The following is a 25,060-nucleotide window of genomic DNA, read 5'->3' as shown; positions in this document are numbered from 1 at the left end:
TGATAAAGATGATGATGATGATGGCGATGATGATGATGATGAAAATGATGGCGATAATAACGACGATCATGATGATGGTGATGACGATGATGCTGGCGATAATGATGATGATATACTGGTGATGTCGATGTGAAGGAAGGCTCAATGAAAAATATTGACTCGAACATGTATAGTTAAATTTTAATTGATTTACAGTTGCATGCAAAATTATTCAAACCTTCCCTTTTGGACATAGCTTCTGCTTGATTTTTGTCAGAAAGTTGTAATATTTGTTTTTGGCTCGGTAAATCAATCGTATGAGAAACTTCACCCCTGACGTATTTAGTTATCTCAGCCTGTTCGTCAGAATGTCCAAAGTGCGAAAAGATTTAATAATTTTGCATTCAGCCTATAAGTAGCGGTCAATATATATTACTTACTTGATATCAATCGTACATCCATCATCCTTAGATATAATAAACATATGAATCATTACCGCTTCGTTGGAAAACAATAGTTGAAAAATCAGCGCGAAACCAAAAATTTGCAAATAAAAGATTACTGTTTCTCATAATGCTCTGATTTCACTCCGCAATTATAATTCGATATTTACATCCTTCCTATGACGTGGATCTTGTGAAACTTTTGACTGCTTGAATGTCAGAAAAACAATAGGCGAATATCCGAAAATTAATCCTCATATTTTGGTATGGACACCGGATGGCATCTGAAGCCGGGGGGCACTTACATTGACGAGTGGATACCATGCGCGACCAAAAAAAACACGTAAAAAGGATGTCTTTTTCACGATAGGTCACGTTACGTACGTAACGTGATAAGGGTGTCAAAAACACAAAAATAATGAAAAAGGGTATCTATTTCGCTAGGAAATTTACGTGTTTAGGGTCGAATTTGCGGGAATGATAAAACAAAATTAAAATGTTTTATAAAGGATGTCCCTTTTGCCCCTACACTTCGTGTTTAGAGTCCGATTTGCGCGAGGTGTAGAAGGTGGGGTCGTACTAAACCAAATAAGGTAAAGCCGACGACCAATTAAAAGGACCCGTACAATAAAACATTCCTGTACTTGTTTAGGGGTTCATTTCAGGGAATATTTGCCAAGAGTATCGTTTTGTTTCCAATACTTGTTAAGGGTAGGGTTTTACACGCCAATACTTGTTAAGGGGTGCATTTTCAGAATATGGAAATTACGTGTTTAGGGTGCTTTTCGAGACCCCATGGTCGCGCATGGTATCCACTCGTGAATGGAAGTGCCCCCCCCCCCCCCGGGATCTGAAGGAGGGATGTTGCCCTGGGTCAGAGTGTCCTCGAACTTGATGAAAGTAAATGATCAAAGCAAAAGCAACAAACAATACAGATCTTTCAGTGCTCATCCATTGGTCATGCTGGAAAGATCATAGAATTCTAAAAATCCGTTTGAAATGATTTCTTGATTGATTATAATTTTGTATGTTTTGGGGAAAAAAGAGAATATTCCGCTTTTATAGCTAATACAGCAAACGACTTCCCAAAGCGCTTTATATTTTACCCCGGTCAAAGCAATGTCATAATTGTCATTTTGGCTAGAAAAAGGAGGAAGAAAGGGAATCAAATTTTTAACATCATGGCTTATCTTGTGTGGCCGGATAACACCCCTTGACGGACAGTATTCATCCAATTGATTATCAAAATGAATTGTAGCCCTATAGTAGGTTATTATTGGTAGGTATCATGAACTTCACAACTGTATTATTAAAGGACAAGTCCACCCCAACAAAAACTTAATTTGAATAAAAAGATGAAAATTCAACAAGCATAACACTGAAAATTTCATCAAAATTAGATGTAAATTAAGAAAGTTATGACATTTTAAAGTTTCGCTTAATTTCACAAAACAGTTATATGCACATCTCGGTCGGTATGAATGAGGGAACTGATGACATCACTCACTCACTATTTCTTTTGTTTTTTGAAATATTTTGATTTTCTCGTCATTGTCATGTGAAATGAAGTTTCATTCTTCCCTGAACACGTGGAATTTTGTGCTTTGGGCAAGGAGGCCCTAATCATCAAATTCGTAAAAATTGAAATATTGTATGATTGAAACAATAAAAAACAAAAGAATTAGTGAGTGAGTGGCATTATCGACTCTCTCATTTGGATGTAACTGGCTCGTTCATATAACTATTTTGTTAAAAATAAGCGAAACTTTGAAATGTCATAGCTTTCTTATTTTACATCCGATTTGGATGAAATTTTATCTGATTGATTCAAATCAACATTTTTCTGAGGTGGACTTGACCTTTAAGGACATTTATATAGAAATACGCTCCTATTATTCATCGTATCATTATCATCAATAGGAATTATTAACCCTATCAGGTCATGCCTTGGCCCAGAACTACATCACAAATAACACACAACACCTCTGATATCAAGATACAGTAGAAAATCACATATTTGTATTTTCAATTCAGTGTAGATCTAGAAACAGTTATTTGCCTATTCGTATTGACACCTTAAGATCTTGTTTGAGTGAAGCAGGGGAAGAATTTTGTTAGATTGAGTAGTTCCTTCAAACATGTCAAAAGTAGAATTAAAACAAAAATAACACATAATAGGTTTCTATACGCCCTGATCACCAGAGGTGGATGGGATGTGTGTTTGTGCGTGAGGGGCTGTTTTTTTTTTTTTTGGGGGGGGGTCGGGTATATAGGCGTTATGCACCTCTGAGTCGACAAAATCCACTATGTCGCCATTCTGAAAGCTGCATAAGAGAGTATGCCAGGGATTTGGTCGGGCTTTGAACATCTGACTTTCATAATGTCTCTGGTCAGCATCTCTCTCTATTACAAAATCTTTAGACCGGGTTTATTGAGCCTGTATGGTGGATTGCCTCGATCTTGGTCATTTATCTAGTAATGTTTTCAGCATTAGGATTCCATAAACAAGGCACGATTCAATATTAACTTTCCATTTCTCGGAATTTAAAGTTCAGGATTCTGTATTGAAAATCGTCCATCAAACAAGCGTCCCACCCTAATGAACTCTGACAATATATGGGGTTTGACTAATCAGTTGCTGTCAAGCGATTAAGGCACGATGTACGATCATGACCGTGAGTATTGTCAGTGTGAAGTCCATCCTAAAAGCCGAGTTTCGTCAGGTCATGAGAACCAGGGATACCGGATGAGTTCTAATAGCTTCTGTGTAAAATTCCTTGCTAAATCACAAGCTCAGATTTGAGCCGAGTGCGCTGCGGCTAAACCCCGTGAATCGCCGCAAAACGGGCGCGCCCGTCAGCCAAGTTTCCTGATTTTAAGTGATCAGCGCGCCAAGCAGAGGTAGTATTGGATCTTCGGACTCTATATCGTCTGCTACTGCAAATCTCATCGATTGAAGTTAATCTTGATAAATTCCACGGTGTTGAGACGAATTATCCCTCGTGCTCCTCTGCTGAAAGAAACCTTCACAAACCATTCCACGTTCGTTGATGATAGGCCTAGTGAATTTCCAACTGAAACTCAGTACTGTGTAGGCATGGTAGGAAAGCCATTTTTGGAATACCATCCCGCTTAGTGGAAGATTCTTTAAGATGATATAACTTACTTAAATTTTGCAACGAGATATGAATTTAAACATGATGGATAGAAATATATACGTCATCATCTTGGCTGCAGTGTGCAGTGTTTCCATGACAACCAGTGAGGAGATACAGATGGAGAATGGTAAATATCATTGCTATATTTTCACATGTTTCTTTTAATAAATTATCTTACATTACTTTAAAAAAACTATATATTTTAGGTAGTCTAATCTGTTCTGCGATTAAACCATATAATACTACATGTATAATTTGACGACTTCGTATTCTCTGTTCAAAATGAATGCATAGTTGTATTGCTACACAGCAAAACCTGTGGTGTTAACCGGTGTACATAGAGGACCACACCAGTTATCTTACAACGGTGTTAAATTGGTGGTGTTAGTTTTACACCCATATGTGTTATTACAACACCTTTTGTTGTTACATTTACACTCTTTGGTGTTACGTTTAATCTCTAGGGTGTAATTTTAACACCTCAGGGTGTGGTCCTCTATTAACACCAATTGGTGTCAGTTTTAACACCGCAGTTTTTACAGTGTAGCTGTATTGCTAATAATAAAAAAATCTCCTGTCGATGTGACAGATGTATTTACATAGTTCATCGTTGATAATGATAGTAATAATAATAAAAATGGCACCCTTACTTTTACTTTATTCAATAAACACAAAGCGCTAAAAAGTAGCAAAAATGCAAAAAATAATATAGAAAATGGAAAGTAAAAACAAAATAAAGTGATAAGTTATACCCCCAACAAGCGGCAGACGATCATTGGTTATCGGACATTACCTGAAAGTGCGCTTTTAGTTTTTTTATAAACGAATTTTTCTTAAAATCTAAGTGGGCCTGCAGTCTTGAATGCTTCGAGTGAATGCGCTTGTAACCCGATAATACATTTTAATAGATGCTTCTCACCCAGGTGTATTGAATTGGCACCTATGGTAGGTAGGGGTTCATCCAATGCACTAACACCTTACCATATTGGAGCCGCGTTTATTAAATCTCGGGTAATAGTATATAAGCGTTTCATAAATTAATGTTGTTGTTATGATAATTATTATTATTATTACTATTATTATTATTATTATTATTAGCCACACCAGGCGTTTGTACATCAAACTATGCAGGTCATGATCCAGATCATCATCATTATCATTATTATTATCATTATGTCCTTCGGATGTGATGTAAAGATATCGCTCTTCTGGGTGTTTGATGCCCACATAGTCATGCGATGCTTTCTGATAGCATAACCAAATTATCTAAACTTGTAAAAGACATTCTTCCCGCACTGAGGCCGATTCTTCGCGGTATCTATACAACTCCTGATCGCTCTTCAATTAACAAGGAAATTAGTTAATGTGGTTAAGTTAAAGTAACAAGATCCGTGTTATTATACTACCACTGACAGACTGGTTATGGGTGTCAAATTGAACTCAAAGTCTCATCCAATTACAAGATACCCAGACAGTCAAGTCGAACAAGTTAGATTTAGATTTATTTTTATTTGATATATTTCCAATATTAATTCAGCTTATATAAACTAGCAAGCGCTTTGTATCCTCAGCAGGCAAGGAGTGCTATATAAATCCAGCTGTTGTGAATGCAAATTCAAATCAGTAAAAATTGTATTAAAAAATGAGCAATTACAATAGGCATAAAATCTTTATTAGTAATATCAGTACAGAAGAATCTCCTGAAAACATAATTGTTATTAATCAATATAGTATAAGTTTAGCCACCATTATATTGATTATTATATCTCTCTGCTAATTTTGTAAGATATAAGGTGGTTCCAAAGTGAGATTGATATGAATATGCCCATTGTACTTGATCTTAAACGCAAAATGTAACCAGATGAACAGAATTATTGTTGTGTAGCTTTTTCCTTATATTGAAAAACTTATACAAATCATTATCAGGATAATTGCTGAGATGGATCAACTTTTATTCTTCCCTATTTAAAGCAGCAGTTATGTTGTGTATAATATACAATGCTTCGTATCTAAATATTAATATCTATAAAAAAAAAACCAATGAGAATGACACTGCACAGTACTATCAAGACACATCAATACCGTTCAAATGTACAATGTATAGCTTGGAAATAAACTTGACAGTTTTTTTAAAGGCAGCATCAAACTTCGTCAAATTTCAACCTACTATGTCTTTGCATATAGAGCCAGCAAGCAGGTCGAATATTTAGCTTGAAATAAAGCAAAGTTGACACTATAAACACAGTGTTAAGTTTGTTTATGTATTTTGAACCACAATGTCAATTGTGAAAGTCAATGTCATAAACATTATTTTCTCTGTAACGACGCCCAAGGTTTTTTCCGTGATATTCACTATGAGGAATGTAACATTGACTTCTCGACCATATCGACTGTATCGTGCAACACGACGACCTGATGCTATGATGAAGACATAGGGCGAGGAGAGGGAGGAGAAGCGGGAGAAAAGAAAAGAGAAGAAGACGAAAAAAAGAAGAAGAATAAGAAAAAAATTAATGAAAGATAGAAATATAAGAAGAAAAGCAGCACCAACAAAATGAAATAACAAGCAAAAGGAAAAAGCAAAGAGAAGAAGTTATAAGGGCAATGAAGGGAGGAAAACATGGAAAAGAGGAGGAAGATGAAGAGGAGAAAAAAGAAGGAGAAAGAAGAAGAAGAAGAAGAGCAGGAAGACAATGATGAAGAAGAAGAAGGAGGAGGTGGAGACGAAGATGATAATCATGATGAAGGAGAAAAAAGTAAGAAATAATCACTTTCCAAGATTTCTTATTGTTTTATCTTTAAAGAGGAAAAGCATCGCCTTGATCGAATTTTCGTCATGCTGAGAACACACACATGATTTATAATATATTCAGGCATGATTTTACGACAGAATAGCTTTCCTTCGTCATGTTTAAATTCAACTTCATCATCTCAATCGTTGTGCATATGCTATCTGTCCGAGAAAATTTGAAACAGACTGACCCTTTCAATGAATAAAAGGGGACCCCCCAAAAAAAACTTTATGTGAGGGGCATCCCTTACCACGGAAGATAATTATCATGCAAACTACTTTACATACAAATGAAAGTTTGCACCATGCTGGGTTGAGGCACTGAAGTAGTGTTTTCATAGCACTTCCACGTTGAAACATTTTGTTGGTGTTTCTTTAAGAAAAAAATCAACATTTACTTCACTTCAGCATGTTCAGGGAAGTACTTGAGCGATATGATGGGCTGATTGGAATCATATGTCCTTCAGCTTTTATGAATTATACCTAATTGATTTAATGTAGTCTGCTTTCTCGCCCTGGTAACATGGGTAAGCGGTGGTTCTGGAGGTGATGAAACACTCCAGCTCCAATTTTTTTTCTGGGTTGGCTGCGTATGGTATACACCATAAAACCACCCCTGGATATCAGGTTGATATGGTAACATATACAGATTTGACCCAAATCACCTTCATTTTGGAATGAAAATCTGTTGTTGTTTTTTCTCGTCATATTTTTAAAACCAGCACCCCCTCTTCAAACATCTTCCTCAGGCCCCTGGTAAACTGCCATTCGAACATCGCTGCTTTGTCACGAATCAGAAAGAAAATGGATGGCTTTTTTATTGGAATATTAACCTTTCAACTGCTAACTGCTGGTTAAAAAAGTCTTTGCTAGAAATGATTAAAACGCCTGATATTAGGGACAAAACCAAAATTACATTAACATAGTTTAATCAATAACAATATCAGGTTTTTTTTGTTCCATTGGATTTTAATTTGTTTGATTCATACTAATTTCACACATCAATCGAACTCTTATCCTTGACCATTTGAGACGTATAAAAGCATTTTTCTGATAGGAAAAAAAGTTATGGTATATCATAATCTATATATAAATTGACATGTTAAGCAAGTTAAAGTAACTATTAAACAACCTGTCAATTTCTACACAACTGTTCTATGAGTGCAGCTTATAAGGTAATTGAGAGGGCTCTACTGTTACCAATAAACCTTTAACGAGAAACAACATATTATTTTGACAGATAGTCTTCCGCTTCCTGTTGGCTTCTTCAACATTTTGTTGTATGACAAGTTGTCATGTCTGACAACTTTCCTTGCTTTTGATCGGCTGAGAAGCACTGTTACTATGGTAACTGTCGGATGAAATATCGGACAAGTTCTTTCACAAACACTCTCCTAATTCCCTTACTGGCAATGCTGTTGAGCTCACTCTTATTCCGATTTGTCAACCATAAACAGATATATATCACTTTAATTCCTTTAATCTATCATACCTATACACGTATTGCTTTGTGAATGATTTTGATTTGAAAGCGCGAGATAGTCGAGGCGATATGCCGCCCCGCAGTGGTTTTACGATAAACAAAATTATATTGGTCAAGTTTTATTACTATGACTTGTTTATAAAATTCTGTATATATTAGGGGGTTCTAGATACGGAGAAGGGATGAATAAGCAAAAAAAAAACCCGAATAAAGAGAATAAGATGACTGATAAAACATATCAAGATGTCTAGTTACCTAATGAGATCAAATATTCAAAGGGCCTGCGATGGCGTTTTTCACTTTTTAACAGGGAAATTATGAGCCCGTTTATGATATATGCACCAAGAATGTTCAAAACCAATTAATTTCTTGTGGATTGTCACCCGTATATAAATATATTTATCACTTTTGTGAGATTGTGTGAGCATGGAAGTCGGTTTGATCAAGTGAGAACGCTAGCAAAGCGATCTTCCAAAGTGGTTTCCTGAATCGGTTTCCAGTAAACTAGTTTTAGAAAGGGTAATGAGAACGGCCTCTATGTTTAAGTTTAATGTTCCAAACAACATGGTCACAGCAATGACACCAACTCCAAATTAATCGATAATGCAATGGAATCAGGTAATAGCTTTGATCCGTCTCGAGGCGGTTTCGTTGGCTTCAATTGATAATTATACAGGCTTTCAATCGGAAAGTTTGCTGTGAAGCTTTTCCAAACGCTGTAATTGAATGTTTAATGAACAAGACAATAGGAACATGAGGAAGGGAAGTATAGCGTATTGTTTTTCTCTCCCTTAAAGTGCTTCCTTTTGCTTTTCAAGATGATGCCATGATTGTATTGAGAGGGATGTTTTCCGGTGTGGATAATGATATCAGAATCCAATATACCCTTTTCAATATTTCCTTTCTACTGCATGAAATCCACCTATCGGAGTCATTGTTCTAAAGCATGTTCTAATAGGATCCATGGCTAAAGTAAACTACACCCGCCGTTCCTTAATGAGACAGTCATACCAACAATACCGATTCCATATCACCCGATAGTGTCACTGCTGGTAATAACGTAATAGCATTGATCGGTATAAAGGAGTCGGTCTGACTGAGGCATATAGGTGAATGTGAGATTTATGTGATGGCGAGACAAGTTGGCCAATGGGATTCGTGTTGTCACGCACAGTCACACCAACGCAACCGACTCCAAACCGATCGAAAGTTTGTCATTATTTTGAAATGACGTAGTATGATCTGTCTTGGTTTGGTTTTATTTACCGTATAAAAATCACAATGAAATACATTTCACAAGATAATAGATTAAATATGAATATATAAACATGCACATAAATATATACGGATTGATCACTATATTCAGCGCTAAATGATATAATGGCTCGGTTCTTCCTAGAGAAGAACAGTCTGGAGTTACTTTCGCCAGTGGGACAAGGGCCTAAAACCTCGATTTTGACATTTTATACTCAAAGGCGTGACCATTATCTTTTCAAAGTGTTGCGTGAAAAAGTGGTCATTTGAAATTCAGTTCTGGATCTTTAAAAAAATTGCATATTAATCAAATTTTTTCATGAAATTATTTAAACTTGGACACGATATTGTTGAAATTTGTATTAAGATAGAAATAAACTTGAAATTTGTGTATGGGGGGTTAACTCTTTGTGGATTGCAATTTTATGTTTTTACTTTGTAAAAGTGTACTTGAAATTGCAAAACAATTTGGTGTTCATATGTCTACTTGAAATGCACAAAATATTTCAAGGTCAATTTGTACCCGTTTATGTAAAATAGAGGCAAAATGCTCGAAATTGTTCTTGAAATGTCTCCGTTAGCATGGTTAGTTGTCGGGGTAAAATTTCTTGGTTATGGAGCCGTCATGGTCAGGGTGGTCACACTTTATCTGGTATTGTAGAATAATGTGCACTACGAGAATTATATTTGTTCTGCGCAATAGCATAATAATGCTTCGCAAATCTGACTATGACTCATGATACCACGTACAATGATTGATCATCCCAAATTTTGAGAAGAGTTGGACCCATATGATTATTTCATTAATTGCTGTAAAAGCTGGTTATTTTCATCTAGTCCTGTAATTAATTTTGAAAAAAAAAGATCTTGCATCCACGGGGTCTGACCATCTAATCTCACAATTATATGATCAAAGTGATCATATACTTTATTTACTCCAAACATAAAGATGAAGGACTCATTTTGCTGTTGAAAAATTAATGTACTTTCGAGTTTTATATAGCTGATATGAATAAGATACATGAATACAAGCATATTATCTTTTGTCCTATAGTTGACCCTTATACACTTACTTTTTAACAACATAAGTACAGGACAACTTATACACTTTATTTTTACAGTATGTTTTTTCTTGGTCAGTAAGACTAAATTCATACGGAACTACTTAATAATTTCTATCATAATCTTGCAAGAATATAAGGACAGAACCCGAGCGATTGTGTTGTCAGAAAACATCTTTAACATCCGTTTCTACATGAAACAATAAAGTAATATCAACAATAATATTGATATTTTCATGTCGCAAAATAAGGAATATTATGATGTGTTTTTGTACACTCTCTGTCTAGGGAGTTAATGACTAGAGTAGATATCACGTGGATTAATGAGAGAAATCAATTCTGCTTCATTAGAAATTAATATTGTAAAATGTATCGATCATTTACGAATTCCAGGTTTAGATGGCTCTACATAAGTTAAAATTAGTTATGTAATAATCATGATAATGTAAAAGTATTTGGATGACTTAACAATTATTTCTGCGATAAATTGGTGCTTATGTTTTGTATAAAAAGATTCTCGTTTCATAATTGTTTTATCTGTCAACCGATTTTCATGAAATTTTCAGCATCATGCAAGTTTGATTTTTCTCTTTCCAACCAGATCAACATTTTCCTGGTGTTTTTCCTTTAATAATGTATCTTTCAGAATGTGAAACAACCATGATGACCCACGGTATGGTTCATAACTAGATACTGAAAGTGTCTGAGGGCAATCAATCAGAATCAAGCTTCCTTGTACAGTACTTTCTAACACTTCTCTTAACTGCTCAATCCACTTAACTCATCTTATAAATCGGCAACCAGTGGCGTACCGTGGGTCACGGCATGGGGGGGGGGGGCTCCAGCAGAAATTTTGAGTCATATATAGCAGGCTCGCAAAGCGCGCTCAAAAGTCAAGTATATTGTCCTAATCTGCTAATAGAATAATGAACAATTTTAACCCTATCTTAAATGGGCTTTTTCAAACCAACATAATTATGCGGGGGGGGGGGATCTCGGCCGTTGATTGAGAGATCGCCACGAAAAATAGCACGCACATAGAGCCGGATGTAAACTACAAGCCTCTGTAGCAAAATTTTCAAAAAAATAATTGCTTATATTTTTTATCAATTGATTATGCAAATAAAAGTATGAAATTTGTCCTAATTTTTTTGTGTGTGTATTTTTTGCCTTTAACCCACTTTGTATAGCTAGTAGAATGCTAATTTTGGTGAACATGTAAAATATACATTTCTAACAAAAATCTTTTTAAAAATTGCCCAAAAAATAATTAATTTCCTAAGTATCTTATTGTTTTATTTATTCTAGTGTATTGCTTTGATTTTCCAAACCTTCGTTTTTTATTGTCTCACCTGCATAACAGAGATAGGCGCCGCTTTTCCGACGGCGGCGGCGTCAACATCAAATTTTACCTAAGGTTAAGTTTTTGAAATGACAGCATAGCTAAGAAAGTGTATGGACCAAGTTCATGAAACTTGGCCATAAAGTTAATCGAATATTACTAAATATTCTACTTGAGTTTAAGATCACATGACCAAGGTCAAAGGTAATTTAGGGTCAATGAATTTAGACCATGTTGGGGGAATCAACATCAAAATAATAAATAACGTTAAGATTTTGAAATGTCATCATAACTCAGAAAATATATAAACTTATTTCATGAAACTTAAACATAAAGTTAATCAAGTATCACTAAACATCCTGTGCAAGTTTCAAATCACATGATTAGGGTCAGAGGTCATTTAAGTTCAATGAACTTTGGCCAAAATGGGGGGTATTTGTTGAATTGCCATCATAACTTTGAAAGTTTATTGGTCTAGTTCATAAAACTTGGACATTAAGGTAATCAAGTATCACTAAACATCCTGTGCGAATTTCAGGTCATATGACCAACGTCAAAGGTCAATGAACTTTGGCCATAATGGGGTATCTGTTGAATTACCATCATAACTTTGATAGTTTATGGATCTGATTAATGAACCTTGGCCATAAGAGTAATCCAGTATCTTTGAGCATCCCGTCCGAGTTTCAGGTCACATGACCAAGATCAAAGGTCATTTAAGGTCAATGAACTTTGGCCAAGTTGGGGGGTATTTGTTGAATTACCATCATAGTTATGAAAAAATCTTATGTAATATGATGTAATATGATGTAATATATATATAGCATATTAAAATATTATTTCTTTCCCCACTGCGTTTCTCTTTCTTGCTCCCTCTTTCTCTCCTTTCCCCCTTTTTTTTTTTTTTTTTTTTGGGGGGGGGTCAGCCGATATTTTTATTTGTTTTAATTTGTTTATTTTATTCATTTTTTTGGGGGGGCACGTGCCCCCGTGTCCCCCCAAGTGACCCCGTTGTTACGCTACTGTTGGCAACATATTGGTATCGATCATCTTTCTCTACCACTTAATTTGTTTGCCACCATTTTATTTTTCTCTCGATCTTGCTAATTATCTATCTACCTACCTATCTATCTATCTATCTATATATCTATCTATCTATCTATCAACCTACCTTCCTACCTACATACCTACCTACCTATCTATCTATCTCCTGGCATTGACCATCTGTATGCATTCTCGTCGTTAATTTGTCAGGATGATATTGAGCTGGTCTTCTCTTTTCAAGAATCTAATTTCAACGATATTGCGTTTCTCTATATATTTCATCTAGCATATCTAGTCTAATGTACTAATTGTTTCAATGCTGTGAGAATAAAGACAATTAAGGCCACTTGCTGCCTCCAAAGTATGAAAAGGGATCCGAGCTCGAAAGGTTTTATGCTACATCTAAGCGGGACACCATGTGTTGTCACGTTAAGAAGATTAATTATAGAAACACTATTAACATCATAAGGGCTTGAAATATACGAACGACATAAAATATGGGCAATTATTATGTAGTATAGACTCCAAGAAAAAAAAACAGTGAAAATATTTATTGATCAGAAACGGCTATACAACTGCTCAATCATATTTTGGTCGTGGTTGTAAGTCGTTGATTCCATTATTTGTCATATTGTGCTTTTTCTGTGATTTTTTTTCCTGGAAAAATAGAGTTGTATGTCAGATTTAAGCACAGTACTGCTATATTGTAAACTTTCTCTCAAATTTAGAAATCCAATTTAACATTGGTTCGATTTCGAAGGGGGCATGAAACGAATTACAAAGTATACCTTTGAAGTTTTCACCCTATGATGCATACACTTGAAATTTACAGGACATTAATAGGAATTAGACCGATCGTTCTCGGCCTTGGTGCTTGGTATTAAATCTTCTCTCCCTTGTAAAAGAAATATTGTATTAACATACCCTCGATCCTCAGATTATATAATCGTCAGAAGTCTCTTCTCATGTCTAACATTTTTTTAAATTCATACACCTAGGTTTTACCCTACAGAGTCTTAACATCACTATACTTCCTACAACGGTGGTTGTCCTCGGTCTATTAAACCCGCTTGAATTGAACGTTTCGATTTCTTATGACGTCAGCAAACTTTCATCCAATCATACACCAGCTATTGAAAACGTCACGGATATACAGTGGAAACTTTCAATGTGGGGCAGTAGTGTACCAGAGACGAATGGAACACAAATATCATACCAGGGACAGGTAAGGAATTCATATTGCATAGGTTTATTTATTAATTAATTTATTTATTTATTATTACACCATTGTTTGTGTGTCGGGTTGATGTCCTATCATTGAAAGTTTTAATCGGCAACACCAACCCCATCATCATCATAAACACCGGCATCATCGTCATCATTAGTATATATCGTCCCTGTTATCAATATCATCATCATAACTTTCATCATCAACATCATCATCATCAACATCACCATCATCACCATCAAAATCGTCACCATCATCATCATCACCATCATCATCATCATAATCGTCATCATCATCATCATCAACATCATCACCATCATCGTAATCGTCACCATCACCACCACCATCAACATCATCACCATCATCGTAATCATCACCATCATCACCACCATCATCATCATCATCGCCACAATTGTCACCACATCCACCCCATCATTTATCTCGTTAATGATTAATGATTACATAATTGTGCTATTACGAAATTATGAGCGGGTACTTCGCAATGCTGAGTTTGACATGGGTGCGGTTGTAACATTTTTTTTTCAAGTATAAACAGTGTACATCAATGGTTGTATTTACAATATTATGTAGACCTATTATCATTTCAAAAGTATATGATACTGAAGATACAACCTTTAATGTTGAAGGGGATGGAAGTCAAATAAGAATTCAATAGGCCTGACTTGTTACAACGGCATCATCTAATCATGTTTGGTCTATTTCGGGAAATGGAGATTTGTTTCTTGATTAATAATCAGCCCCTAAGGTTACCACATTTTGTACTTTCTGTCTGTTGAATACAAATCAAACATGTGCAACAAATTTCCATTATGAGCAGTATTTTTAGATAAATTAAATACATATATCGTGAGGTAAGCATCAATATTTCTTCCAATTAAACAAGCTCATCGCAGATGCTTGTAATTTTGCATTTTAATTCCATTATCATGTTTTTGCTTTTTCATATTTCATTCATAAAATGGCTTCTTTACCATGATTACAAAAAAAATGAAAAGCGTTCAATTTCAGCGAAGTAACGGAAAGAATGAATGTCCATGTGGTGTAATGACTTTTATTCACCAAGTACAGTTTATAACCAGACGATGCCAATTATCATCATTGACCTACACAATAATAACAATTAATCGGTTTTCATAAAAATGCAAGATATGAAATAGTTGTATTTATAGACGATATGATGTACTAAATTCGGTCAGGTCATGACGAGTAAAGCCAGTTTATGATTCAGAATACACCTTTTCAATTTCTAAATCCTCTCTTGGACTAGACACAACAGGTGTCCCCCAGCGGATTTCCCCATCTACTATTTTCGCCCCTCATTTTTCTAACATCGTTGTAAAAATATGAAAAACAAATAGCAATGTTCCCACGGGGACGTTAAAGTATAAAAGCTAAGCTTACAAGATTCATGTTCTTCGAGTCATGTTTGTTAAAACGTTTCTCGCGGTAAAAACATTGAATTACGCATAGTTTAATTTTTATTTTTATCTACAAAATCTAAAAATATTTTAAGCTACAAAGTGTGTGTTTAAATTACAAATAACAACATTTACATATAAACTGCAGATAAATAATTTACAAATATAAAACATAAATGCACTGATGGATTAGTAATATTAATAATTTGTATTTCTATAAAATATTGAATGATGAATGATTTGGATTTCTATACAGGCCTATATATATATTATGTTGTTTGTTGAAAATTCATAAAGAAATAAACCAAATAGATTCAAATTAAAATTTCAAATTCATTTTAAATTCTAAGTAGTAGGTTTACTTTGTCAAATAGTTTCAAATCATTTGTATTTATGATTTCCACATAAGCACTCATACAGTATTTCGAACCCGGTACTATTTCTGAATCTGATTGTCATGCATTCAAATTCTTAACACGTATTTAATTTATGAAAATTGAATACACGAATGCAGAGAGAGGATACAATAGAAAACCAATATATATATATATATTACATTTTATTTCATTGAGGTTTATTTTACGTTGTTTCATCCCAGTTTACCCTGTTTCATTTGATTTCAATAAAATTTCATTTCATTTCATTTTAAAACATGCTCAAAAAGGATACTCATAACCACGCACTATATATCGACTGACATTGTGCCTCATTTTCATTGCATAAGTTTTAATCACGGTTAACTTAAATGTCGCCACGTGAACACAACTTCATATTGTCATTCGATAAGTTATTTCCTGTTTTACGATTTTGATTAATTTTGACAGTTTTTCACTTTTACTTTTAGGACAGTGGTATTAACAGAGAGGTACGACTTCCATTATTTTGTTGATGACGTATGCATTCTATTGTCCTCGCAAAGAATAAATTCATTGTCCATTTCCCGTAATTAAGTACTCGGTATAAGGACGTATAGTCAACCATTCACACCTTGTGTATGTTGATTTGATTAAGCAAAGTACAGGTTTCTTTGAAGAATAAGTGATCTTAGATCTTACAAGCCTTTACCCGGACTCCCTAAAGGGGAATCCAACCCAAATAAAATTTTGTTTTTATAAGGAAAAGAAAAATCAGACAAATTGATAGGTGAAAGTTTGAACAATATTGGACAAACAACAAGAAAGTTATGAATTTTTAAAAGTTGTTAATATTGGTAATCACTATACCCATGAAGACTTCAAATTGGCTGCATATGGGATGTCATAGTGATGTAAGGCAAGGACTACTCTTCCATGTACTCCAATACATATTATGGCTAAAATGTCATTTTTCCCAAAAGTTTTATTTCAAATTAGATTTTTCTTTCATGAGGACATTAAACAATATACTACCTGGGTTATATTGAGATTACTGCCCCAGGGGAATGGGTACTTAGGAGAAAACCACAAATCCCTGATAATAAAGTACATGGCCTATGGGAAAGTTGTCCTTGCCCCTTGTCATAATTTACTTACACAGTTGCCAATTTGAAATCTACAAGTATTAGTGATCTCAATTTTAAAGCAGCTATAACTTTCTCATTGCTTGTCCGATTTCTTTCAAACTTTCACCATTCTGTTTAATTTATTTTTCTCCTTCCCAACATAACAGTTTATGGCCAAGGCTGGATTCCCCTTTAAAGTTCGGTGTTCGTTCCTCAACACACCCTCAGTACAAAATACAATGAAAGTTAGACACGTTGAAATCATTATTTTGAAAAGGGAGATGATTTGGAGAATAAAACTGAGGAGAATGCGCTTAGAAAGGAGATTAATTATCAACATGATCTCCAGCAATGAAATAAAATATATGAATTAAAAACAAAAGTATAAAGGACGAATAGCATCAACTCTTATTTGTTGTAACCCCCCAAAAAAAAATTGTTTCCGCCCGGGCTCGAACCGGGGACCTTGAGTGTGTTAGACTCACGTGATAACCGCTACACTACGGAAACTTGGTTGAAGAAAAAGAAGGGGAAAAATTAATACCGATGTTGTGTGCATGAACAAGCGGAACGCGGTTTGTTTCGTTGAATTACGAAAAATGAATAGTTGAAAAGTGATGCAGAATTTTGATGAAAAGACCATTGTTATACACAAATTCTTATTTATTTTAGCTTGTTTTGATCGATGTATTTCAAATTGTAATTCTTTTATCTTTATGAAAAAATAGGTTTATTTCAAAAAGTCCAAAAACGAAAGCATTGTTTCCGCCCGGGCTCGAACCGGGGACCTTGAGTGTGTTAGACTCACGTGATGACCGCTACACTACGGAAACTTGGTTGAAAAAATGAAATTCTGTATGTATTTGAAATGCACAACGTGATAATTATCAATGATTTATTAAGAAAAAAACATTAATAAAAGAAGGGAAAAAAAATCAATATCGATGTTGTGTGCATGAACAAGCGGAAACCGGTTTGTTTCGGTGAATTAAGAAAAATGAATAGTTGAAAAGTGATGCAGAATTTAGATTGAAAGGCACATTGTCATACACATTTCTTATCTATTTTAGCTTGATTTGATGTATTTCAAATTGTTATTCTTTACATATCTTTCTGAAAAGTAGGTATATTTCAAAAAGTACAAAAAACAAAAGCATTGTTTCCGCCCGGGCTCGAACCGGGGACCTTGAGTGTGTGAGACTCACGTGATAACCACTACACTACGAAAACTCAGATAAGAGTATCAATGAGTACCTGATCCACAACACGTGGGAGCAAGATTGCTTTGCTTATATTGCTCTTCATCTCAGAAGATTCATTGCTCTTCAATATATAATAAAAACTTTATTCCTTGTCTATTGTGGATTTCAGAACAGATACAGGGGTCCGTTGCAGAAAGAGTTGCGTTTAAACGCAAGTCAAAAAATCAATCGTAAGTTCCAAATGCGCGCTGTTGATTGGTTGAAGATCATGTTGCACATGATTTTCGAGTTGCGATTGATTGCAAGTCTTTCTGCAACGGGCCCCAGATGATTTTTTTTAAATATCAATCATATGTTAAATGTTAACATGCACAATATTAGTCTTCGGACTGCAGCATTGTATCGTTTGTATATTATGTTTTATATCTAATAAACCAAAAATGAAATGAATTCAATTGAAAAATAATTGGAACTTATACAAATCATTGATAAGAAGAAGATGCATTGCTTACAAGTTCATTTGTTTTAATATATTTCCAATTGTTATTGTTGTTATAATCATTTTCATAAAAAAACATAGGTACATGCACCTCTTTCTCTTCGTTTTGTTCACTAAGTCACTTACAAAATTTAAAAATTTCCGTAGTACCAATAAAATAGAAACAAAATTTTACCATCTATTTCATTGAAATCTTCGGGGAAAAACATAAAAAGCATCGTATTGTTTCCGCCCGGGTTCGAACCGGGGACCTTGAGTGTGTGAGACTCACGTGATAACCACTACACTACGAAAACTCGGATGGTAATGTATAGATCCACCGTTGTATTGTGTTTTAAGTAGCATTATTATTTTGTTAAGAAGCAATTAAGTGAATGAATTGGATGAAACAATACAAAGCGTTTTTTTCGTTTTGAAATTTAGATAAGAAAACTTAGGCGGAATACCCTGTTACAGCAGATTTCGATATATTGCAGATTACCAAAATGTGCCGTAACAAACCGCGCTTATTTTCAAGACTGATTTTGAAAAAAAAATAATTGCATGAATTAGGGGAAAAAAGTGCATGAATCAATGTTAGAATTATCGAAAAAAGTTGGAGAGATTTTTATTCTAAAAACAGATAGGGCAGAAAAAAATACGTTTCCGCCCGGGTTCGAACCGGGGACCTTGAGTATCAGACCAGGGAGATGGGAGGACTCACTGGTTAAATACTCACGTGATAACCGCTAAACTACGGAAACTTACGTGCAGAAATAATTGTTGACGATTTATATAAAGTTGAGCATGATCGGAGTTTTGTAAATTTTGTATTGAGTTAAACTTACTTTGCAAAAGAGGAAAAAAAACTATATGCGTAAGATAACTTATTATTCATGTTTAGGAAAAATGAAAGATTGATAGTTAACTCACGATGAATAAATTTTTGAATAAGTAAGAATTAATACAAACTTGAAAATGATAGATACCAAATAGATACCAAACCAGCTCACAACCATCATTGATACCGTTGCTTTAAATGTTTGCCATAATTTCCAAACTTAGGTCATGTGTCGAGAGTATGGTATATAATTTTTGTATATTAGTATGTTCTATTCAATCAAGGTAAAATTAAAATATTTACAACTTATTAAGACAGATCAGAGTTATTGTTAAAAAAAGCAATATTAACAAAAAGAAAGCTTTACAAACAAAACAATAAACTAATACAAGGCAAACACACTAACAACATAGCATTGTACAGTTGCTACTTGCTGAACATGATTGTATGGGTCCAAAAACGCTTGAAATATCGAAAAAAAAAATCAAACTATAAGCTAAGCACATTTATAAATATCAGGGGTGTGGTATGTTATTGTGTTATCTAGATTATTATGTTAAACCAGATAGCATACTACACCAAACAGTAGATTTCTTTTTTTATCTGAAAAAAATGGGACCTAAAAAACCATTGAAAACAGTTTACAGACAGTCCCTGAACGGTTGTGAAAGTGGGGGGGGGGGGGTGGGGTTTATCATGCAATACATCACATTATGTTTTTGTACACTTTTCCACGACCCTTGAATATCAAAGGAAACGGTGTAAAGGGGGGTGGTATATAGATCCCCCTCTCCTTCGTCGACCCACCCGCAAACTAAACTGTATTTTTATATCTATCAGAAACTACATGAAATATGAATCGGGGGTCCATTGTACCGATCGAAGAGAAACAAAATGTTTTCATCATGTATATGTCTGTTTTGTAGATTCTGTTCGTAAGTTTGAATCAACAGGGAAAAGTTTCGTGTCCGGATTATTTTACGAAAGATGCAATATAGACCGGATGAGAACAAGACAGTGTTTTTGATAAATTGAGTAAATCCGTGATATTGCACCATCACCGCTGCTCGTCGAAAAAATATAAATTTGTTGTTATAAATAATGAGCATGAACCAGTTCTATATTAGTTGGGGCCTGTTTTTGTAATGTATTTAGGTGAATCTGATGTCGAAATCAAACTGCAAAGAGATCATTTTGGCTTTTGGGCGACCTTAAAGGACTCGCAGAGATGTTGAAGTGAGATTTTTTTACTGTCAAACTTGAAACGAATTTAAGTTAAATCGGGTCACTCATCGACTGGCTGATTCGAAATTCAGAAGAATTAAACTGTGTGACAGAAATAGTTAGGGAGAAAAATAGAGTGGGTTATTAAGGGGAAGATATAGTATGTGTGAGAGAGGGAGAGAGAGAGAGAGTAAGAGAGGGGGAGAGAAGGGTGGAAGGGGGGGGAGACGGTAGAGTACGGGAGGAGGTATTTCCTATGTGAAACTCAATATACATTTACATAAACTACACTATTAAAAATAATGATTGTTCAAACTATGTTGGTAAATATTAGGCCTATATGTGTCGGACCACAGTTATTGGTCAAATTCAACCAAACCTGGATTGAATCTGACCATTTTTTTTTTATCGGACATATTCACTAACCCTTTCGTTATTTTGACCAGTGCTTTTTAATAATGTACTGCTGCAGTTAATCACAAGATTCCAAAATTGTTTTTACATCATTTCTGACTGAAAAAGACAATACAAAATGAAAATATGATATATATATATACACTCACACCACACACCCCATCACATAGAAAATATACATATTCGAAATAAAAAAAAAGATGAAAGAAAATTAAAATAACATATTTGTCAGATGGAATAATGAATAGATAGAAATAGATAGTAAGAGAAACAGAAACAAAAAATAGTAGAAATATATAAAAAGAAGAATAATCATTGATTGACTGATTGATTGATCAATCGATTGGTTCATCGACTGATTGACTGATTGATTGATCAATCGATTGGTTCATCGACTGATTGATTGATTGATTGACTGATTGATAGATTGATAAATTGATAGATTGATTGATTGATTGATTGACTGACTGACTGACTGACTGATTGATTGATTGATTGATTGAATGATTGATCGAATGATTGATTGATTGATTTATTGATTGATTGATTGATTGATTGATTGATTGATTGATAGAAGCGAGTGTCAGTACACCATGTCAAATCGAAAGATTTAATGTCTGTTAATGTTCCGACTAAATATTATAGGTTTGTGATACCTTTTTTGTTTTGGTATAATGTTCTTGTTTTTTGTTTGTATACTTAAACAATAACTATATTAAGAACAAAAAAGATGGTATGGAATAACAGACATCCGTCATCATATCTCCACACAGGTCCTCGATAACGATCAGCGATTCAAACCCTTTCATCCTGGTATCCCGCTGGTCTTTGATCCGGTGGTCGAGTACAAGCTTGACCTCCGTCGGGCATCATGTGGGCAGGGGGCTCGGTTCATCTGCGCCTCGCTCATCAGGAAGGGGGCCAACTTCTCTTCCACGGCGGAGCTTCAAACTTGCATTCCTGGACCATCGTGTAAAGGTAGAAACAAAGACAAACGCACTTTTTAGCATGCTTGATTTTCTTTAAAAAACTATTCATCAGTGCGCATTGAACATTTTTAGTTAAAATTAAATTGGCGCATGAATGAATAAATGCGCCAAATCAACTCTGAAGAGTACTCAAGATGCATTAAGGGGGGGGGCAGAAGGAAATAAAACACAATAGTGCGCGAAATACAGTATGCTCGTCTGTGATGCATTAACCATAGAACTATTAATAGCTCCATGCATTCACCAATACCCCCTAAATGTTTGTAATGATCATTGCTAAAGTATCATTAGCGCACCTACGGGGGGCAGAGGGGCAGACTGCCCCCCTGACGAGTTATGATCCCTGACAAACCATAAGTGCCCGCACCTTTGAACTTGAAGACCTTTTTTTTTGCTTGTCAAATTTTTGGCGGACGAATTTACCCCCCCCTTGGAAAATCCTAGGTACGCCATTGTCAAGTATGTTAGTGGTGGAGGTGAAAATAAAGTCATATTTCATGTTTCACGGGCTTCACCCCGTCCACCTTTTTAGCATAATTGGAACATATTTCCTTTAATCCTCTCAGATTGCTAGCTAAAAGCTTTTTTCTATGGCTAATTTATTATTCTATAAAGGAATTAATTATTTTTTTCCAAGCAATTATCCATTCACGTGCACATGTAATTTGCTAAATTTCCGGTTATACATAAGTAAGAAAGCAATCATTTCCTGACTGTCTTGTAACATAATTATTTCGTACCACCGAAGAGCTTGCCCTGTTCCCCCCCCCCCCCAACGTTGCCGGTGTTAACAACATGACATGAATGAGTGGGGGTAAACATTATCGAAAATGGAATGCTATGACAGAGAGAAACCATACCGTATCTTTGGACAGGTTAATAATGAAAAATCCTCATATTTAAAAAAATATTCAGAACATCCCTCTCCCTTCCCCTCTCCTCCCCGCCCCAATCCAAGATCATTAAAATCATTTGTGAAGAGATACTTCTCGCATCTGAAACCAGGCCTGGGAATCGACGAAAAGGCATAATTATGTTTCCCAGGTCGATTTAAATCACAAGGGGTTTCGGTATACCAATAGCTTAACAACTGGGAAAGGAACCATATTGCTTTTGATATTATCATAAGTATGTTCCTTTACGCTTTTGATATTAATTGCAAAATAGAAGTTGACTCGTGACATAATTTTCTTTTGAATTTCATTCTAATCAATACAGAGATAGTAATAATTGGTCAAATTATTTCATTTCTCTCTCCTCACAACACAAGCACGGTTTTATGTTGTTAAGACATTTCTCTTGCATTTTTGTCTTTCTACCAGAATTAGAAGAAATAGTAATATTTTGAGCGAATGTGCTCTACCCCAACGCCTTTCTTTTTCATTGGATCGTGGACTCAAAAAGTTTCACGACCTAGAAAAAAAGAGAAAGAAAAGAAAGAGAAAGGAAAATATTTGAAATAATATCATTTTCTGAATAATAATTATGTCAAAATCTATGACAAAGTTGTTGTATAAAAAATGTCATCTATATGCTTACTCGCTTGCAGCTTTTTAAAACTTTTACCCCAAACTCAGTGTGATGCCCTGTCAATTTTCGTTGGTTCATTACGCAATGCTTGAGGTAATGAATCTGTCTCAAATAAACACCCCCAATATGCCAATTTACACATTGCATGTTTTACACTGTAAAAACGCTGTTTAAATTTTAAGCACGTTTTTTAAGCCTGTCACTCTAACAACTACTGCTTAAACTTTTTAAACAGCTGTTAAAACTTTTTAAACAAGTTGTTTAAAAAGTTTAAACAATTAAAAAAAGTTTCAACAACATGTTGTTAGAGTGGCAGGCTTAAACAACGAGCTATTTTTTTACTGCGTGAGTTCCGATTCCTTTACATTGTTGCTGCTCAAGTTTACACTTCTTTTCACGATTTCCCTTGAATCTTGTATGAAAGTTACAACTTTATTATGTCGGGTTTTTTCCTCCTAGCTGCCATCAATGTCTTTGACTTTCTCTTTTAACCTGTCTTTCTGACTTTTTTGTCCAACTCTAGATGGAGTTGTCGTCAACGCTTTAGAGATTTCGATGGATAGATCGATAGAAGTAGAAGCAGGGATTTTGAACACATTCCGCATCAACGTCAGTATCATGTACGACATGAATCTGACTAGTGACGTCACTGGCAACGACCAATGGCAGCTCATGATCTGGTCACGTGGTCTCAACGGCGATTACAACGACTCGTCTAGCCGGCTCTCATTGGTCGAACAGGCTCTGACGCAATACCAAGCCGACCAATCACTTATCAGCGGGGAAGAATTTCGCTTTATGAACGTAGAGTATACTCTGGATATGAGAAACAGAACGTGTGAACAGACTGAATTGATTTGTGTGCGGTTTAGGCGGGGTCACAACGGCACTTATGAGCTACTTAGCAAACCGAATGCATCCGTGAGAACGAAGTGCGTGGAGGCCCCTAACTGCCTGGAAGAGACAGAAATATGTAATTTCTAAAAGATACTAATTACTATTCATCAAACAATTTAACCACATGGGTTTTAGGTTATTAACTTTCTTGAAAAGAGATATTTAAAAATACATTTTAAGGAAACAATCCAATTTTTACAATGGTTATTCTAGTGCCATACAGTCGTGTAATTTTTAAGACCATTTAACATGTTTAAGTAAAATTGTTTTGACGTAAAAGGTCACCGCAGCTGCAGACAGTAAATGATACCTAAGCATGAAATAACACTTTTCTCAATATTGCCTATAAAACTGCCACATAATTACATGTATTTTTGAGCTGGTCCCGCACACTGCAGCTTATCTGTTAGTAAAATGCCTTAAACTGCTGGTGAAGTAAAAACATTTACTAGATTTTCAGCTTTTTTGACGAAAGGAAACTGGGATTTTTGGGGGATTTAACCCCTTACGTCTTAACCATTCCAATCTCTTCTCTCTCACCTGCCTCTTCCCCTCACTTACCCCTTTCTGCTCACCTTCCTGGGGTCCGTTGCAGAAAGAGTTTGCGTTTAAACGCAAGTCAAAAGATCAATCACAAGTCACAAATGCGCGTTGTTGATTGGTTGAAAATCAAGTTGCGCATAATTTTTAGAGTTGCGATTGATTGCAACTCTTTCTGCAACGGGCCACTGGTCTTTTCCAAGTTACCCTCCCTTCCTCTCACAAATATGTAGTTCTTTAAAA

The 25,060-nt window shown here is 35.1% G+C and overlaps 1 protein-coding gene and 4 non-coding genes across 5 annotated transcripts in view; 1 reads left to right on the top strand and 4 right to left on the bottom strand.

Moving 5' to 3' along the window:
- Positions 1-3,217: 3,217 nt before the first annotated feature.
- LOC121428144 (adhesion G protein-coupled receptor L4-like) overlaps positions 3,218-25,060 on the top strand; it is a 45,728-nt gene continuing 23,885 nt past the window's right edge. Inside the window, exons 1-4 of the mRNA XM_041624736.1 lie at positions 3,218-3,707; positions 13,554-13,780; positions 21,635-21,839; positions 23,904-24,353. Of these exons, the coding sequence (XP_041480670.1) occupies positions 3,608-3,707; positions 13,554-13,780; positions 21,635-21,839; positions 23,904-24,353 (982 nt within the window). The 5' untranslated portion in view covers positions 3,218-3,607. The remainder of the gene's footprint in view (positions 3,708-13,553; positions 13,781-21,634; positions 21,840-23,903; positions 24,354-25,060) is intronic.
- TRNAV-AAC lies at positions 17,140-17,212 on the bottom strand. The gene has a single exon. It is a non-coding gene; the product is annotated as a tRNA-Val (tRNA).
- On the bottom strand, positions 17,463-17,535 carry TRNAV-AAC. Its single transcript has one exon. It is a non-coding gene; the product is annotated as a tRNA-Val (tRNA).
- TRNAV-CAC lies at positions 17,860-17,932 on the bottom strand. The gene has a single exon. It is a non-coding gene; the product is annotated as a tRNA-Val (tRNA).
- TRNAV-CAC lies at positions 18,627-18,699 on the bottom strand. The gene has a single exon. It is a non-coding gene; the product is annotated as a tRNA-Val (tRNA).

Source organism: Lytechinus variegatus, chromosome 14 (assembly GCF_018143015.1).
Source record: "Lytechinus variegatus isolate NC3 chromosome 14, Lvar_3.0, whole genome shotgun sequence".
NCBI classification, from domain to species: Eukaryota; Metazoa; Echinodermata; class Echinoidea; order Temnopleuroida; family Toxopneustidae; genus Lytechinus; species Lytechinus variegatus.
This window is presented reverse-complemented; position numbering and strand designations above follow the sequence as displayed.